This window comes from Leucoraja erinacea, chromosome 8 (genome assembly GCF_028641065.1).
Source record: "Leucoraja erinacea ecotype New England chromosome 8, Leri_hhj_1, whole genome shotgun sequence".
NCBI classification, from domain to species: domain Eukaryota; kingdom Metazoa; phylum Chordata; class Chondrichthyes; order Rajiformes; family Rajidae; genus Leucoraja; species Leucoraja erinaceus.
In genome coordinates this window covers 47,852,473-47,872,891 of record NC_073384.1, presented here as the reverse complement: position 1 = coordinate 47,872,891, position 20,419 = coordinate 47,852,473, and the positions used below count along the sequence as shown (strand labels likewise).

At 40.5% G+C, this 20,419-nt stretch overlaps 1 protein-coding gene across 1 annotated transcript; it reads right to left on the bottom strand.

Annotated features, from left to right (window-relative positions):
• Positions 1 to 73: 73 nt before the first annotated feature.
• prop1 (PROP paired-like homeobox 1) lies at positions 74 to 2,942 on the bottom strand (the record flags this gene model as incomplete). The annotated part of the gene is made up of 2 exons (XM_055640016.1): positions 74 to 845; positions 2,694 to 2,942. Coding segments are annotated over 2 exons (648 nt in total), but the record flags the coding sequence as incomplete, so codon positions are not given.
• Positions 2,943 to 20,419: the final 17,477 nt, after the last annotated feature.

Here is a 20,419-nt window from a genome sequence, read left to right as displayed (position 1 = left end):
GCAGCAAAGCATTCCAATTATATTTATCTGACAGTTTAAAGCCTGTTTCTTATTCTATTCACGTGCGGATAAGGACAAGTGAATGGAAGGTGAGATATACCGCTTTTTATACACATTCAGTAATAGGCATACATTTGTCTGTTTTGACTTTTAGCAGTATTCTTATCACTTGGCTATGGTTAATATAAAAAATTCATCAACTTCCTGAGGCACAAAAACCACAACTTTTAATAAATCATTATCTTTATTTTCATAATTGATTCCCAAACTTTATAACATGAAATATCTTGCATGATCTTTATCACTAATGAACAAATCCTTGATTTGGGCACATTTGTTTAAATACAATTTTCTAAATTAGTGCACGGCTAGCAGATAACCAGGGGATATTGTTACATAATCTACCCGGATTTTACTTTTGAAAGCGACACCTTTTCATTTAGCAATTAGCTCCAGTGTGTTTGTGGATCCAGACCTGGCATGGGTCCCAGGGCAAGCATTGATGGGGGTAAGCCAGCTGTGGGAGAGTTAATGGAGCGTAGGGGACTGTACCAGTCCTCATGCTGCCTGGTTGCAGGTGGTGCAGAGGCCAATTGTGCATGTGTACTGGTGTAGGAGAATTGGCTGACAGCTGAAGGGGAACCATAGGCACTTGTTGCCATCGTTGAGAAGCGTGACATATGATTTATAGCATGAGGGTACTGGTGGTATGGTCTGGCTGAAGTAGACATTGGGCAAACAGCAGGTATCAGGCCACTACAGGCAGAAATAACAGTGGGAGGGATCGACTTCTGAACAGTGCGTTCTTGTTTCCGATGCTTTGCACGTCGGTTTTGAAACCACACCTAGAAGAAAAGGAATTAATTCAGCAAGAACCGTGCAATAAATGTGCCAAGTGGTACAATGTTTTATTTGCAAATACACTGGGTCCTCCCTGGGTTACGGCAGGGTTCTGTTCTTGAGATCTCTTGGTGACCTGGATAGTTTGCAAGTCGGAAATGTGGCCACGATTGAAGCTACCATACGGCAAAGGATACATGCAGATACGGCTTGTCCCACAGGAATAGAAAGCTGGGAGAAGCAATTTAAATCTCATTTTGCCATTCTTAATAATAAAGCTGATACTAACAAAGCACGGCAGGTCAGGCAGCATTTGTGGATTGTGGAGGGAATGGATAGGCAACATTTTGAGTCAGGACGCTACCGCTGAGAAATTTAGCCTGAGCTTATCTCACACTAATAATGATTTTTTTTTAAATTGTATGTAAGGTTTTAGATCTTGTCATTGGAACAGAATTAGGCTATTTGGCCAATCGATTCTGCTCTGCCAATTGATCATGGCTCCTATCTTTCCCTCTCAACTCCATTCTCCTGCCTTCTCCTGGTAACTTTCAATGCCCTTACTAATCAAGAATCTATCAATCTCCACTTTAAACATACCCAATGACATGGCCTCTGCAGCCATCTCTGGCAATGAATTCCACAGATTCACCACCCTCTGGCTACAGAGATTCCTCCTCATTCCATCCTTGTTTCAAATGCTATTGACAGTTTTCAAAATGATGCTATTGCTGATGTGGACGGTCTCTAGGTAGAATTTGCAAAATGGATACATATGTCATATGTATGGGCTGTACATAAGTTGGGTGTTCCCAAACTGGAGACGATCTGTAGTCTTAAAGACCATAGAAAATAGGTGCAGGAGTAGGCCTTTCAGCCCTTCGAGCCAGCACCGCCAATCAATATGATCATGGCTGATCATCCATACTCAGTACCCCATTCCGGCTTTTTCCCCATATCCGTTGATTCCCTTAACCTGAAGAGCTAAATCTAACTCTCACTTGAAACATAAATTAAAGACAAAGACAAGCATACTTTTGGCACCACCAATTTTTCATTGGTTAAATTCCAGCAACATTCTTGGGAATCCCCAAGTCAAACCAAGGCAGGACCTTCACAGTGAATAGCGGGGACTTGGGGAGTGTTATAGAGCAGAGGGAGGCATATAGACGTACACGTACATATTTCTCTAAAAATGGCATTACAGGTACATAGGGTGGTGAAGGAGGCTTTTAGTATGTTGGCCTTTATCCTTATGGGAATTGGGATGTTTTGTTACTGTTGTACAAGACATTGGTAAGGCCACCCAATTCCGGTTACCCTGCGATAAAAAGATGCCATTAAGCTGGAAAGCCAACCAGGTTTATTATATGACAGTTACATTAAAAAATGATGAAATCATGTCGTTGCAGTTTTTGCCTTAAAAATAATTTACTGAACAAGGCCACCATCCAGCCTAACCTTGTTTAAAATTGCTTTTTCAGAGTTCAACCCAGTCAGTTGATATAAAACAAGTCTCGAGCGCAGGTAGGAGGGACTAGTGTAGGTGGGGCATGTTGGCCCGAATGGGCTAGTTGGGCCAAAGGGCCCATTTCAATGCTGAATGACATTTTATGATGCTATGAGTTATAATTAATCTTTTGCAGGAATATTTTCTGTTCATTGCAATTTTAAATTAAGGAATCTTAAATTTAGTAATAATATTTCACAAAGATAAATGGTAGAATTAAAAGGTGACAATACATATAGAGACTTAGTGGAATAGAAAACCACTTCATAATAAAATGCATGTGCATCATGCATTTTATCTTTTTTAGTTTCAAACGAAGAATTGAAACCCCTTAACCTCTGACCTGGATGCGTGCCTCATTCAGTTTGGTGATCTTGGCCAGCTCCTCCCTGCAGTAGATGTCTGGATAATGGTTCTTACTGAAGGTGGCCTCCAGGTGTTCCAGTTGCTCCTGACTGAAGGTGGTCCGATGACGTCTGCGTGCAGGCGTTGGGTAGTGTGGTGGTCCGTGCAAACTGACTGGCAGGCAGGAGTTGTCACCCGAACTTGAACTCTCAGGGAACTTGTAAATCCTGCTGTCAACTGAAATCAGAAACAAATTTTTTCAGAAACAAGATGTCTAAAATCAAATCAAAATGGGATATACTAGACAGGCCACGCAACTGGGAAATAGAAACATAGAAAATAGGGGCAGGAGTAGGCCATTCGGCCCATTCAATATGATTATGGCTACGAAGACACAATGCCCTTCAAAGCAATGGATACCCATTGACATGAAAATGGTGCAGTATAGATTTGCATTATTAGGCATGGCACTGTGGCGCAATGGTAGAGTTGCTGCCTTACAGCGCCAGAGACGCGGGTTCTGACTACGAGTGCTGTCTGTATGGGGTTTGTACGTTCTCCCCGTGACCTGCATGGGTTTTCTCCGAGGAGCTCCGGTTTCCTCCCACACTCCAAAGACGTACAGGTTTGTAGGCTAATTGGCTTGGTATAATTGTAAATTGTCCCTAGTGTGTCGGGGATAATGTTAATGAACAGGGATCGCTGGTCAACACGGACACAGTGGCCCGAAGGGCCTGTTTCCATGCTATATCTCTAAACTAACCTAAACTAAAACTAATTTTAAAACGCTATTGTATGTAGTTTCAAGAGCATTTAATTGTCATATGCAACTGGAACAGAACAATGAATGTCACTACTGGAGCTTTACAGGCACATAAAGGCAACAACACAAAAAAAACCAATAAATAATAATATAATAAATTGTCCGTTATACTAGGTGACCAGACCCTAACAGTCCAAGTCAAAGTATGCACTACAGCTTACAAGTCCATAGTAGTTCATTGCTGAGGTAGAATTGTGGTTTAGATTGTGCAGTGTGGTTCAAGAGCCTGGTAGTTGATAGGAAGATTGATGGGACAAAGCTGTTCTTCAACCTGGAGTTCACAGTTCTCAGGCTCATGTACCTTCTCCACGATGGGAGCACCAAGATGTTATTGGTTGCTTTCTTGAGGAAGCGCTTCAAATTGATGGCTTCATCGGTGGGGAGATCAATACCAGTGATGATCAGGGCAATGTCTTCCACTGTCTGTGACCATTTCTGAGCCTTTGAGTAAACCAGGCCAAGATGCAACCAGTTGAGTGATAGGTCATTCAGTCACCACACACTATAATAATCATATAGATTTTTCTTCCCCAAATGGGAGATGTGTTCACATGATTTAAACTGTACCTGTACCTCACCATACGTGCATATGACAATAAATTTGTCTTAACTTGAGTTGAATCTAAAAATGCACACCACTAGATTCGGGGACAGTTTCTTCCCAGCTGTTATCTGGCAACTGAATCATCCTGCCACTACAGAGAGCAGTACTGAACGACTACCCACTGTACCTCTTTCATGTCCCTCGGACTATCCTTGATTGGACTTTGCCGTCTTTACCTTGCACTAAACGTTATTCCCTTCATATATCCATACACTGTAAATTCTGTAGATCGATTGTAATCATCAATTGTCTTTCTACTGACGGGTTAGCACGCAACAAAAGCTTTTCACTTCACCTCGGTTCATGTGACAATAAACTTAACTGAAACTATGTGGAATAAAAGGCAGCAGATGTAACAATGAGGTTCAGAGCCCAATCTGTCAAAATGTTACTTTCCATAGCCAATTTAATGGCTATGGATGTCTTTCTACATATTGTTCCATTTGTGTAAACTTTTTTTGACTCGCTGCCATTATTATCATTAAGATCCTTTGCATAAGTTTATAAATGTTAGTACTAATTATATATTTGAATAATTTGCAACCGTTTATTATTTATTAATGTTGTGTTGCATTGGATTACAAAAAAATAGAGCTTGTTACATTTGTGGCAATGAAGTAAATTTCTTAACTATTAAAATACTTGGATCAGAAGATAGAACACAATATGTTGACATGAAGTGCCCTGTATGGAGCCGGCATGAAGATATCAATTAATTTTTGGGCAGCAAGAATGGCTTAATAAGAGGAAAATCCTGAAACTGTGCAGTTTAATTAATGGTTAATGGTTTGAAGAGATTCTATTATATTAACATATCATAAGTTAGCTCATTATGGTTTCCATTTTGGTGAAACTTTATCTTTAAAAATACTCATCCTCTGGTATATTTCAACTTTTTCAACTGGGAAATAGTCTCTTCAAAACAATTATTTATGATGAAAGATAAATTTCAAACACCATTCATTTTCTATTATTGCTATTTAGAAGGCTAAGGATCTAAATATGTCTAATTAAAGAAAAAGTCTATTCAGGACATTTCCAAACTCCATTTCCATCTTGAAAACAACTGAAGATTTGGCAAGCAATACACTTTCTGATTGTAAAGAGATACTATGGAAAGCTTGATTTCTTGTTTTCTCTTTCCTTTGTAAGTTGAATAAATGAGCATTAAGATGTATAAGCTTTGCATTTGACAATAGGTCAAGCCCTGGCTTCAAGAAGCAGAACAGAAACTGGCCACGTTCTGATTGCTCAACCAGTCGTGATGCTGGCAGTGGAAGCGTCATTCAGCCTCTGGATCCAGGGATTAGACTTCACCATAGCCATTATACCAACCCTACTGGGAATGTGGAATCTGATAATCACTTGGTCTTACTTCATATAATTTAATATCGTGAGAAAGCGAACAAGACCCACAGCTAGAATGCTCAGATAGTGAGAACAAAACCAACAAAGAGACTAATTTGTCTGAAACGGACTATGTGCTTACCAGCACTACTGATTAGCAAGGAAGTCAAGTGACTGTGCCTAAGTAACTGGCCTTAGAATCAGAATGTAATACTGTACTTCAAGCTTTGTGCAAACTCATTAGTGAGCTTTCTAACTTTATGCACACTGGTCAATCTTGGCTCAGTCAAATAGTATTTCTTAGGAACCGGTGGTCTTAAAGAACACAAGTAAAATTTTCACATGCGTAATGAAAACTTTGTTTTGCAGTATTATATCTCCTTAGCCAGAAGATGTCTGGCTAATTCAGAAATTTGATAATACCCTAGAACAATGGTCCTAACCAACTTCTAAAATAAATTTTTAATTTCCATTTACCAGCCATAAAATTCATTTTCCATCATTGTAGCTACATATCCCATCAAAACTTAAATAAATAATTTAGCCTCAGGTTGATAAGCACCATCCCCTCAATATCTCTAGATATAGGGTGAGAATGTAACCACCTAAAAATGGCACAATATGCTCGAATAACTTGCTGCAATGTTCCTGCAGCTGGATAATTGTGATCAGTTTATGTTTTTTTGTATTGGTTGGGAATGTGTGGAGCTGAATGGGAAAGACAATAATTAATGAAACATTTACTGTAACCCAGTGCCTGGATCTCGATGAAATTCTAACATAAAAAAACAGGGTTTAAAGGATTGCATAGGACCATAATCAAGAGTAAATCAACGCAGACCTAAGGAATGTGGAGAAAACCTTGTTCAGAAAGGAGTTTTAAGAAGAGATTAAAGGAGGGGTTATGATGCTGTGATCAGTTATTTTGAAGCCCATGGAATAATTGGAGAAAACAAGGAGGTGACATGGACCCCAATAACATACTTCACTGTGAAAGAGTAAGACAAAATCTGTACTTGTGCAAGGTGGAAAATTGATTGGAGAGATTCAACCATGCACTATGATGGGCATGGGCATGGATTTGCGAAACTAGACCACACTGAGTAGCTATGTAGAATATAGGGAGGTTGGAGCTATACAATACATATTAGATGGCTTTTGGTGAAAGAAAAACAGAAAGATTCTCAGAAATATTACACTGAATGAGATAGAGGCCAAAAATGTCATTAAATCATGAAAAGTAAAATTGCACACCTGCTAAATGTTTAATAATTGCAATAAATATTGGAGTTTTGTGTTCAAGTGGTAAGATGGCCATGGTGGTTGGCATAGATGCAATGGATTTGAAGACCTGCTTCTAAATTATATAACTCTATGACTCAATAACTAAAACTCTACAAGTTAATCTACTACGGAAGACCAAAATTCCAAGAATATCATCTTACCAACTGAATCAAAAGGCATTCTTCATACTACTCCAATACTGGTAATGAAAAATGTTGGTTGAAGATCCTACAAAATGTCACCTGTTAGGATGTGGCCACATGATAACGGCACAGCTCATCATAAAATGTACAACGGCAATCTCATCATGCACTGGTCTGGAGCACTAATATATTATATTCCCAATTAACAATTTTTTTTTGTAAATTTGGTAACTAGCAGTTCCTTGAATATCATAATGTATCAAAAAGTGATATGGATTTCCGCCATATATTTCAAATTACTCTCATTTAAATCTCCTCAAATTCTGTACACAATTGTTGTGCAATGCCCAGGAACACTTCATAACCCACTATAACTATAATCCACTGCTTAAGCAAATATTGAATAAGACCACTGGGCAGATGTTCAAACAATATGTCATCTGCAGAATAAAAAGGCAGATGTTTTAACATGCTTCAAAATAAAACATTGAGAAATCACAAACGTAGAGAAATAAAGGAGACAAATTAGCCTATGATGCTTGCATTATCACTTTCAAAGAGCCTTCCCAGCCAGTTTTCCTTTCTATCTTTTCCCATATAATTCTATAAACCAGTTATAGAGTCCTACAGCATGGAAACAGGCCCTTCGGCTCAACTTGTCTATGAGGTTAGTTCCCGGTATGGCGTGACTGTTATATATTGATAGAATGGAGTGGTTGTGCTTGTATACTCTGGAATTTAGAGAATCTTATTGAAACATATAAGATTATTAAGGGTTTAGATACGCTTGAGGCAGGAAACATGTTTCCGATGTTGGGGGAGTCCAGAACCAGGGATCACAGTTTACGAATAAGGGGTAAACCATTTAGAATGGAGATGAGGAAAAACGTTTTCACAGAGAGGGTTGTGAATCTGGAATTCTCTGCCGCAGAAGGCAGTAGAGGCCAATTCTCTGGATGCTTTCAAGAGAGAGTTAGATAGAGCTCTTAACGATATCAGAATCAGGGGATATGGGGAGAAGGCAGGAACTGATTGTGGATGATCACAGTGAATGGCAGTTCTGGCTCGAAGGGCCAAATGGCCTACTCCTGCACTTGTCCATTGTCTATTGTTAAACCATCATGCCTCATCTACACTAGTCCCATCTGCCCATCCTTATCGCATAATCCTCCAAAATTATCCTATCCATATACCCTCCCAGATGTCTCTTAAATGTTATGATGGTACATGCCTCAACTACCTCTTCTTGCAGGTACACAAAAATGCTGGAGAAACTCTATGGAGCGAAGGAAATAGGTGACGTTTCGGGCCGAAACCCTTCTTCAGACTGATAGGGGTGGGGGGGGAGAAGGAGGAAGGAAAAAGGGGAGGAGGAGGAGCCTGAGGGCGGGGGGATGGGAGGAGACAGCTCGAGGGTTAAGGAAAGGGAGGAGACAGCAAGGGCTAGCAAAATTGGGAGAATTCAATGTTCATGGCCACTGGCTGCAGGCTACCCAGGCGGAATATGAGGTGCTATTCCTCCAATTTCTGGTGTTGCTCACTCTGGCAATGGAGGAGACCCAGGACAGAGAGGTCGGATTGGGAATGGGAGGGGGAGTTGAAGTGCTGAGCCACCGGGAGTTCAGGTAGGTTCTTGCGGACTGAGCGAAGGTGTTCGGCGAAACGATCGCCCAACCTCCGCTTAGTCTCACCGATGTAAATCACCTGGTATCTAGAGCAGCGGATGCAGTAGATGAGGTTGGAGGAGTTACAGGTAAACCTTTGTCGCACCTGGAACGTACCTCTTCTTGCAGCTTGTTCCATATTCCCACCATCCTTTGAGTAAAAATAATACCCCTCAGCTTCCTTTAAATCTCCCATTCGATCATAATATTAATCCTCTAAAGATATTTTCTCCCCTTTGGCCTTAGGTTCTCTCACCAACATTTAATAGTGAGATTAAACGAGTACTTACCAGTACGAAGTTTGATCTGTATTTTATGAGGAGTTACGATGAGGGATTACGTGAAGAACCCACCCAGCGCGCAGGCGCGGCATACTTCCAAGCAGCGGTGTGGAATCACAGATAGACACAAATTGAAGTAAAGATAGTAAAGATTAATGAGACATCAGGCCGAGTTTGATCTATACAATGAGGGTGGGAGCGGAGGGCACGTAATCCCTCATCGTAACTCCTCATAAAATACAGATCAAACTTCGTACTGGTAAGTACTCGTTTAATCTCACTATTTTACTTCGGAGTCACGTGACTGACTACGTGAAGACTTCAAAGGTCTGTGATTTCAAACCGTGTAACAGTTATATCACTCACTGCCGAAAGATCATCGAGGGAGGAAGTGGTATCTAAAGACCAACGAATTTGTTAGTTTTAAAAAACAAAATGTTTATTAACAACAACAAAAAATAGCTCCCCTGGGCTTTAAATTATAAATTTGCGGTTTCTAAAATTCTCTCCGCAAAGACGTCCTTCTCCATCAGCGGTTTGTGGTAGAATTTTTGGAATGTCGATTCCCTTGACCATCCCGCTGCACTAAGGATGTGGTCTAGGGGAACCTGCATCCGATCCGCCGCTGACGTGGACGCTGCCCTGGTTGAATGGGATTTAAAAACATCCGTGTTAATCCCTGCCGTATTAAGGACCTGTTTCAACCATCTGGATATTGTCTGGCTGGTAACCCGCCCAAAAGGCTTTTTATGGCTGACCCATAAGGCTTTCTCTCTCCCTCTAAGAGTTTGGGTTGTGTCTATGTAATCATAAAGGTGGGTCACCACACACAGCCTAGGTTCTGGAGGGTAGGCCCGGAAGATCAACGGGGAGTTGGATATACCTGGCCTGCTCTGTTTAACCAACCCCGGCATGGTAAAAGTAATGGAATCTGGGGTGGTCACCATGTGGTCCAGACTTAACTGATGCAGCGACTGAACCCTCTGAGCAGAGACAAGCGCCATGAGCATGAGGGTCTTGTAAGTGGACTGTTCCAGGCTCGGGGATCCCACCGGAGGCCAACCTCGAAGGTGTGACAATACTACACTAACATCCCACACATGGGGGGTGTAGGGGGTTTGGTGTTAAAATCCCTTTAAGGAGTTTGATAACCAGAGGGTGGGATCCAATACTATGCTGTCCTGTGGGCATAAGGTATGCGGACAGGGCGCTCCGAGCTGCATTGATGGCACTGTAGCTCATCTTTTGGTCATGGTGCAGGTGGGCCAGGAACTCCAGCACATCCGTGATCGAAGCCGTCTTGTAAGATGTCCCTGCTTTCAGGCAGTCCTGTTCCCATTTCCTGATGTAGGTCAGGTACTGTTTCTTGGTGGAAACTCGCAGGGATGCCGACATGGTGGTGATTGTTCTCTCTGATAACCCCAATCCCTGGTAAGGTCTGTTCAGAATCTGGAAACCAGGAGGTTCAATTTTTGATGGCATGGATGACTTATGCCAGTTACCGGGTGAGTCAATAACCGTAACTCCTCATAAAATACAGATCAAACTTCGTACTGGTAAGTACTCGTTTAATCTTACTATTTTACTTCGGAGTCACGTGAGTGATTCCGTGAAGACTTCAAAGGTCTGTGATTTCAAACCGTGTAACAGTTTTTATTTCACTCACTGCCGAAGTTTATGAGGGAGGAAGTGTTATCGTAATCAACCAGTGGATCTGCTTTCAAAAGAAACAGAAAGGTATTTGTTAACAATAACAACATAAAAGAGCTCCTCTGAGCTTAAATTAATATTGCAGTTTGTAATATTCTCCTGCAATTAAATCAGGTTTATCAACGGTTTATAATAAAAAATGTTCTGAACGCGGTTCCCTTGACCATTCTGCTGTATTGAAAATGTGGTCAACCGGGATGTCCATTCGTTCAGCCGCTGATACCAATGCTGCCCTAGTGGAATGGGATAAATGTATTATTATCTATTCCGGCAGCTTTCAGTACCTGTTTGAGCCACCTTGGAGTGGTTTGGCTCGTACTCCGTCTTGGGTTACTGTGGTTGACCCATAGGCTTTCCTCTCCCTCTAAGATTGTGGGTTGTGTCTATATATAGTAGTAGATGGGTCACCACACTCAACCTGGACTCTGGTGGGTAGGCCCGGAATCCCACCAGTGAATTGGGCGTTCCTGGTCCATATAGCCATATAACGACTACACCACGGTAAACACAGGCGATCTCGACCCTACTAGTTCGTGCCGAACCCATATACCTGCGAGTTAGATTTTACCAGACCTAAATATGAACTTGATGCGTCTGGGGTAATCACCATGTATCCAGTCTAGTTTATGGAGTGACCGGACTCTTTGAGCGTGTACGAGAGCCATAAGCATGAGCGTTTTTTAAAAACATAGATTAAGCAAGCTGAGGGATCTGGCTGGTGCCATTCTCTGAGGTATGTCAATATCACACCAATATCCCATACATGGGTATATACCTGGGTGTTTGGGGCTTATATTATAGTTGCCCTTCATAAGTTTACCTTCAGTGGATGGGATCCCATGCTCTGCTGACATGCTGTTTTTAGATAAGCAGATAAGGCGCTCCATGCTGTATTTACGGCACTGTAACTCACCTTTTAGTCATGGTGTAGATGTTCCAGGAACTCCAATACGTCAGTGGTTGAATAGTTCGTTGTCCCTGCGTCGTGGCAGTATTTTACCCATGTTAGCTTTTAGGTTCTCTCACCAAAATTTAATCTATGCCCCTTGGTTACTGATTTATGTACCTAAGGATGCTATTTGCTCCAATTTTCTAGTTTCCCCAATTTTACATAATCTTTCTTTGTATTCTATCCAAAGATATGACTTATATCTCAAATGCAGTGTCTAGTTGGCACGCAACATTCCAGCTGATGCCAAGCCGATATCTTGTAAATATCTACCATCTTAACTTCTTATTATGTTATTCGAATATTTTATACATTTGCCATGTACACTATAGCCAACTCTTCAAATGCTGTTTCAGTTTAACCCATATCTCGCAGTCCCCCTCTATTCTTGCTCCTCTTTCAAAATAATTCAGATTTGACCATGGTCTGGTGCACTTAATAGGTTTAGCAGCAGTTGTGAAGAGAACAATAGAATTGTGTTTCAGGCCAAAAATTCCCTCGCCAGAAAAGGAGAAGTGAGAAAACAGATGCATGTTTTAAGTAGCAGAAAGGGGAATTGGTGGCAGCATAGTGGCCCAGCAGTAGAGTTGCTGCTTCACAATGCCAGAGAACCGGGTTCGATCCTAACCACGGGTGCTGTGTGTACAACGTTTGAACATTCTCCCTGTGACCACGTGGGTTTTCTCTGGGTGCTCCAGTTTCCTCCCGCACTCCAGAGACGTACATGTTTGTAGGTTCATTGGCTTTGGTAAAATTGTTCGTTGTTCCTAGTGTGTAGGATGGTGCTGTGGTATGGGGATCGCTGGTTGGCACAAACTTGATGGACCGAAGGGCCCGTTTCCATGCTGTATCTTGAAAGCCTAAAGTAAGGTCTAAAGGTGGAAAGAAGGGAGGGAGTGCCTACGATAAGGACCAAACCAGAGTTCCCATGGTAACCAACAGTTCAAATGCCAACAGTGAGAGACAGAAGAGAAAAGAAACAAGGGAACAAATTTGAAAATGGAATATCCAGCAAAGAAAAAAGCTGAGTTTACCTGGCAGCATTGAATTCACCATTGAGTCAAGTGCTGCAAGTAAGATAGATAGATAATGATAATGATCAGAAAAATAACGAGGTACTGTTCCTCAAGCTTACATTGGGCATCATTAGAATAGTGTCAGAGCCCTAAACTAGAGAGTCAGACTGGGGCAAACAATTAAAGTGACAGTATTGATGAACCATGGGATCTTGGGGTTCAAGTTCTTAGGTCCCTAAAAGTGGCAATACACATTGATACAGTTGTGAAGTAGGCACTTTGCATGCATGTCTTCAAAGATTGGGGCTTAAAGTAAAAAAAGTCAGGATGTTATGTTGCAACTTCACACAATATTGGTTGGATCATTTGGATTATTAGGCACAGTTCAGGTCACCAACTATAGGAAGGATGTGACTACCCTAGAGAGCATGCCAAGGATATTCACCAGGATGTTGCTTAGATTGGAGAACGTTGGTTATGGGGGGAGATTCGATTGTCTGTGCTTGTTGTGCCTGGAGCAAAGGACACCGAGGGGTAATTGATAAAGAGGTGTATAAAGTTAAAAGATGCATAGGAAGGTAGATAGAATCTTTTCCCCATCGTCGGGGTATGAGAAACAGGAGGGCAGAGGGTTACGATGAGAGGAAGGAGTTTTAAAGGATAATTGAGAGATAAGCTGTTTTAACATAACACGTGCTTGATATCTGGAACTGGCCTGATTTACAATCACCACATTTCAAAGAATTTTAGACAGGCATTTAAATAGTCATGGCTTAGAAGAATATAGACATAATGAGGTCAAATGAGACAACACAATGGACATGGAGATGGAAAGCCAAAGGCCCAGTCTCTTTACAGTGATCAGGTTTGTTAATAGACACCCCTATAGCTTTCAAGCTATTATTTGCATTAGTCCATTTCATATCAAAACATTTTCCATCCCTTTAATACCAAGAGTGGCTTAGTTTGTGGAGTTCTGCCTCATAACGCTAGAGACCCAGGTTTGATCCTGACCTTGGGTGCTGTCTGTGTTTGTACATTCTCCCTGCGACCACATGTGTTTTCTCCAGGTGCTGCAATTTCCTCCCACATCACAAAAACAGGTTTGTAGATCAATTGGCCTCTGTAAAATTGCCCCAAGTGTGGGAAATGGATGAGAAAGTGGAATAACATAGAACCAGAATGTGTGATCAATGATTGGTCCCAGTAGAGGTCTTTAAAATGATGAGAGGGATAGACAGAGTTGATGTGGATCAGCTTTTCCCTTTGAGAATATGGAAGATTCAAACAAGAGGACATGACTTCAGAATTAAGGGACAGAAGTTTAGGGGTAACCTGAGGGGGAACTTCTTTACTCAGAGAGTGGTAGCGGTGTGGAATGAGCTTCAAGTGGAAGTGGTGGAGGCAGGTTCGTTGGTATCATTTAAAAATAAATTGGATAGGCATATGGATGAGAAGGGAATGGAGGGTTATGGTATGAGTGCAGGCAGGTGGGGCTAAGGGAAAATAATTGTTCGGCATGGACTTGTAGGGCCGATATGGCCTGTTTCCGTGCTGTAATTGTTATATGGTTATATGGTTAACCCCAAGGTCCTGTTTCCATGCTGTACATCTAAACAAAGCGAAACTGAACTGAACTAAACTAAACTAAACTAAACTAAACTAAACTAAACTAAACTAAACTAAACTAAACTAAAGTAAACTAAACTAAATGAGCCCACCTGCTTCTATTTTCCAAATCAATCTTTTATATGTGACTTTATTGAATATATAACATGTACTGTGCTTCTTTTTAAAGTTCTCCATAATTTAATCAAAAGGACTCTGATAGGTTAATCATGAACAAAACTCTCTTGACAGAACATCCAGTTATACACACGATATTATCACTCACAGAAGTGTTTGTCTAGCCTATGTCCATAAGAACCTTACACACTGTATTACCCATTGGTTATCCTCCTTTGGTTAGCATCAAGATATTCTTCTAATTTGGAACATTGTAAAAATGAACATAACGTTAGGCCCATAAACCCTCCAATGCCATCCTTGGAAGAACAGGTGGAAACTAGAACTCACAGTCTATGTAGTGGTATTGATTGCCTTGCTGCAAGGTCCTGGGGGATAAAGCAAACAGCATGCACTGGTGGCCATCATTGATTCCGCAAACAAGGATTTGGCTACATTAGGCTACATTGATTCCAACTCTGCTAATCTAGTACAGTTGAAGTTATGCACACGTGTAACAGAACACCAGAAATCCAAAAAGAATATATCAAAACAGAATGGGCAATGCACAAAAAATTTGAAGACAGAGTAGATTTTACTCACAAATTGCTTAAAGACAATTATTTATTACATTTTGAATTAAAATGTCTGCACAAACAGTGGAGAGAATCTTAAATTGTGAGAATATAACTGTAATTGACCATTGGATTTTAAAAAAATCATCTAAAGTGGCCCCTTTGAACCTCATTAGTATTTGTTATTTTGGTCAATGTAACATTTAGCAATTTGTCTTCCATTCCAATTTAATTTTCCTGCCTCATTATTTAGACATCATTGCCGAATAAAGAAAATTTAAAAAAACAGCACACATTAACTTTTCAGTAATTATTAAAGAGCACATATAATGATGCGACATTAGATGATTTGATTGAATTTATGCCATGCACTCCATTGCTAAAATGGGGGAAAGGAGAGGGGGGTGGGTGGAGAGGGGTAGGGTTGGTGGGGTGGGGGCTAAAATGGGGGGGGGGGGGGGGCCCCGGAGAGGGGGGGGTGGGTGGAGAGGGGTGGGTGGGTGGGGGGGGGGGGGGGGGGGGGGGGGGGGGGTGGGGGGGGGGGGGGGGGGGGGGGGGGGGGGGGGGGGGGGGTGGGGGTGCAGTAAAGAAATGACCAGCAGAATTTACTCTGTAAGTTTAGGACTTGCACGTTTGTGTGGGTGCTCTGAAGGTTAGCAACAATTATGCTGCAAAATGCTGCCATTCACCAGTACATCGTGCAGTTCCCAACAAATTTAAAGCATAAAGTAAATTATTTACATATCTATTATCAGACATGTACATTGGCATATGAGGAAACTCTATGCTTAGTTATCTTAATTTTTACACAGGAGATATTTTAACATTATGTTGAGAATTTGTGTACCACTTCCCACAGTGGTCACATAACAAATGAAACAAAATATTAACTCTAAAATAAAATATTTATTTTGTTTCCTGATTATAAATCTAAAACAACATTTGGCATATCATTACTGTTTGAAAATTTGATGGGTGAAAATATTTCTCCCATTACTTATCACAAATATTTCCATAAATCTATTATAGACCTTTCAATAATAAACCAAATACATTGATTGCATCCAGTAATGATTGACAATGTCAAGTACTTAGTATTGTTTTTGGACATTTACTTTTTATTACCAAAATATAAACAATGTCCCTATGTGTAGAAGTACCCAATTGTCCACTAAGCACTAAGTACTTCTAAATACAGGTACTGTATATTTGATTAAAAAAATGTTGATTGTCAGTATATTTTAATGTTCAAAAGTATTTAAAAATATGATAAATATATACGTTCACATTTTCAAACAAGTAGAAAATGCATTGTAATGTTATTAATGCAAATATCTTTATTATTTTAGTGTGTTAAAATAGAAGATGCATAGTGTTCACTGTTTATAAATTACTCATTATGTAACTGCATATTTCCACATATTATAATAATATTCTTTCTAACTACATTGTCCATTTTATTACATTTACCAAAGACCTAAATACACTTGAAATTAGTTTTACAAGTGTAACGTAACTTGAATACTTGCTATTCTCTTGCTGATTGATGACTATCAAAAAAAACATTTTACCCCCTTGATAATGGGACACAAATTTAAAAAAATGATAATACCATCAGTTTTACCACATTGGAAAGTCATTGCACAAGTCAGGTTGCCGGACTCGGGAAAGGAGCAGCATAATCACTCCAAGGTTCAAACAATGGCTGTCAGTCTTACAATGGTGTTTAAGGAGTCCATTGACACTTCTGACGATTAAAATATGTCATAACATGAGAAATTGAAGCAGAATTAGGTCATTTGACCCTTTGTGTCTTCTATTCCATTCAATAGATCATGGTTCAGGAAATGGAGGGATATGGATTATGTACAGGCCAATGAGATTTGTTTAACTTGGCATCATGTTCAATGTGAACATTGTGGGCAGAAGGGCCAATTCCTGTACTATACTTTTCTATGTGTTATGGTCAATGTTTTATCTTTTACCTAAACACCAGCATTAACTATATTCCTTGATTCCGTTAATATCTAAAGAATTTGCACGTGCCACCGCAATGCTTAAGAAACATTTAAACAGGTACATGGATATAAGTTTTTGAGATATAGAGGCCAAACACATGCAGGTGGGACTAGTGTAGATGGGACACGTTGGTCAGTGTGGGAAAATTGGGCTGAGAGACCTGTTTCCACGCTGTATGACTCTATCAATCTGTGACTTAGAATCACAGAATACCATTTCAGATCATTAGACAGTGACAACGGAAAAAGTTAACTAAAGAGTTTTGCTCTTTCCTTGCAATACTGCACATATAATTGAATTGATGCAGGCAGTTGCCAAGGAAGGATGTCATCTCCGGTCCCACATATATTGCGGGATTTACATCCAATTAAAAATAAAAGGAAATTGTTTGAGGGGTGTTTCAGATTACTGATAATGATAGTAATGTGCGAGGCTCCATGCCAGCGGTTTTAGTCACCTAACTCTGCCAGAAAAAAAACAGATCTATCATTTCTACTACAATCTCTGTGCCTGCAGAGTTATCACCTGGTCCTGAAATTGGCTCTGAGATCTAGGCAGCAAACACACATTAGTTCTTGCAAACAACCTTGACCTGCCACATCGCAGGTGGCAGGCAAGTAAAGCACTATTACATTGCATGGGTCTATTGTGACCAGCCGTTTTGTTGCGCTGGTCAAGAACAAGCTTTTGTTTCCCTATCAACTTGCTACCAACTGGTAAAAGATTAGATTGGGAAAGAGGGATCTATAGAATCCCTTCTCACTAAATATATAAACTGAGACAAGACAGGTTTAAAAATACTAATTGTTACCATCACAACGGATTTGCTTTCTGGGTGCCAAACCATTTCATTTCAGAGTTCCACAGAGAAAAATTGTGGTGCCAGATAAATAATATTTTATGTTCTTTTTAAACAGTATGGGCAAATCGAAAGAAGCAGTATCTTGATCAAAGACCAATTGGTATTTGGGTAAACCCAAAGATTCATTTTATATTTTGAAAATGGGGTGCTTAACCTAATACGGTCGAGACAGTTTTCTAAAAAGGAAGTAATTTAAACTTTCAATAATATTGCGACATTTTAAATAAATAAAAAACGATCTACAAACATTTCATACAACATAATAACTCTTCTGTGAAGATTTGATTGGCCAATATTCTCTTCTGATGCATTTGCTATTATTTAAGATATAATTCTTCCCATTTGGGTATCGAAACATTTCCTGTTAATATCCGCAAGTTGAGGCGATTGGTGGTAAAGTTTGATCGCGTACACAATATATTTGGGCAAGGTGTGTCTGTCCCAACGCTTTTGCTCGAACCCTAGTGAAAAAAACTGTAGCAATATCCCACAGCATCTTGCAGATGTAAACGCACATTCTAATTTCAAACAAATAGCGTCTCTTTCTTACAAATCTGGTGCTAATACATTTATTTATCACAACAGAACATTGTGCTGTTCCTTGTGCAATAGGCGCGACACACCAGCCTGGCAACTCTCATCCAGCCTTCAGATGCCTAAAATTGAAATGACGATTGGCGTATCGTTTGTAGAATTTTTTTATACCAATGAGAAGATATTGAATAAATACGCTATGCAGGGGGGTTTGAAGAACATGCGAATTTGAGGTGCTTCGGTACAATGGATAGTTTTATTTTGAGATGGCGCATGGATTTGCAAGCTCCAATTTACGGAGCAAAAACTACCCTTCATCCGAAATTACAGACACCTAGTACATTCCATTTATTCAATATTGTTGATAAAATTCAACGTCACTGTTCGCCCTACAAGTCAAACATATAAAGAACAGTACATATATTATATTGCATCGTTTACCAACAGTTAGAAGCTTAGATATTGAAAAAAGGGCCAAACATAACCACTAAATTCGTTCTCAACATTTTCGTTTTCAGGACTAACCAATAAACGGGGTTTTAGTTTTGAGACGGAGTTCGGAGCAGGGGTAAAACGTGGGCGGCAAATATGGTTTAAAACCGACATAATTTCGAAAATAAGATGCTTTTAAAATATATATTCTCCATTAATTTTTCCTGTTTATGGACTCGACTACATGATCGTGTGGTATACATGTGTGTAATTGCACAACGGATGATTGAACGAACGTTACATACCCATGCTCTTTGCATGTTTCCCTGTATTATCACAATTCTGATTATAGGTATCACACTGATAGCGAGTAAATCAGTTGATCACTGGAGCATCACATGCAGGGTCTTAGCCCACGCGTGTTTAAACCAGGGAATATGTAGCTGCTTTCCTGTGATTTACTCACCCACGGCAGAATTGACAGGATTGGCGTGATCTGGATAAAGGACTAGGAATTCGTCAACTTTCCTTTTACCTCCCCGACCGCTGGTGGACTGCACTTCTTCTGCCATTTTCATGATCTAGAGGAGCAGCCAGATGCGGTGAAATCTTGCTCTTCCACCTCCCAGGAATGCACCTTCTCCACCTCACTTTGACAAGTTTACCTGGTGACACCATGACATCACCAGGGCCCCACTGGGGCCGAACAGCCAATCGTCGGCCAAGGCAGACTAATGAGAGGTGGCTGCAACCAACAATGGGAATACAGTGACCTCTTGATTACAGACAAGCAGTGGCAGAGATTGAAGGGCGAGTGAAAAGGGACTCGTGCTTTAACTCGAATAATTAAAGATCGCTGGAGTGAACTGGGTGGCATGGGAAGTCAGGGGGGGAACTCGCCGTGGGTGGCTGTATGTCAGGGCTGTGGCGGACAGGCCTGAGCTTTAAACTAAGCATCCTTTTTGTGAAAAACTAATTCAGCTCTAAGAAGAAGCCAGATGACATCCTTGTACCCGACGGCACCTACGAAATGAAACGCTCCAACGAGGCCGAGCAGCTTCCCAAAGAACAAAGAGTAAACTTGGGATAGATTGGGACTTCGCTTCACCAGCTCCCCTTAAATCCTCTAACTTAAACTGTAATTATGAGAACAATAAGCCCCGACGTTGTAATCAAACATGTTATTTCCTCCGGTTCTTTTCACGAAAGAAAACTTCTGGTTTCTAAAGATGCATAAGTTGTAAGGTTCCATGAAATGGCCCAGTACCAGTGAGATAGCAGTGGAACACTCCATGGAATGCGTTTGCTACAAGAATATTATGATCCAATTTATTTAGTATGATTATAATAGTTATATCCGGTACATTTCAGCCCATTAATTCCTTCACCGTCGTGCCAACACTTCACCCATATAGATATGATATACCGCGAAAACATCTTGTTCGAGCAATGAAATATCGACCCGGATTATTTCATGTTCTTGAAATGTTCCGCATCACATGCAAAATTCGCAACTAATTCCTCCCTTATGCATTCGCCGTTGTTATTGTGTATTTGATCAGAGTGTAACGGCTCAACAATACAAAGGGGAATGGAAACAAATGCAGATAAACTTTCCTTTAAATTTTAACGACTTGAGAGAGATTCATTAAGTGTTTTGATTTTGCTGTTCGGCAGAAGGGAAATAGCGTTTGATCATTAATTATAGAGCCATTACTGGGAGAAAAGAAAGCTAATTGCTTCTGTATAGAAACTG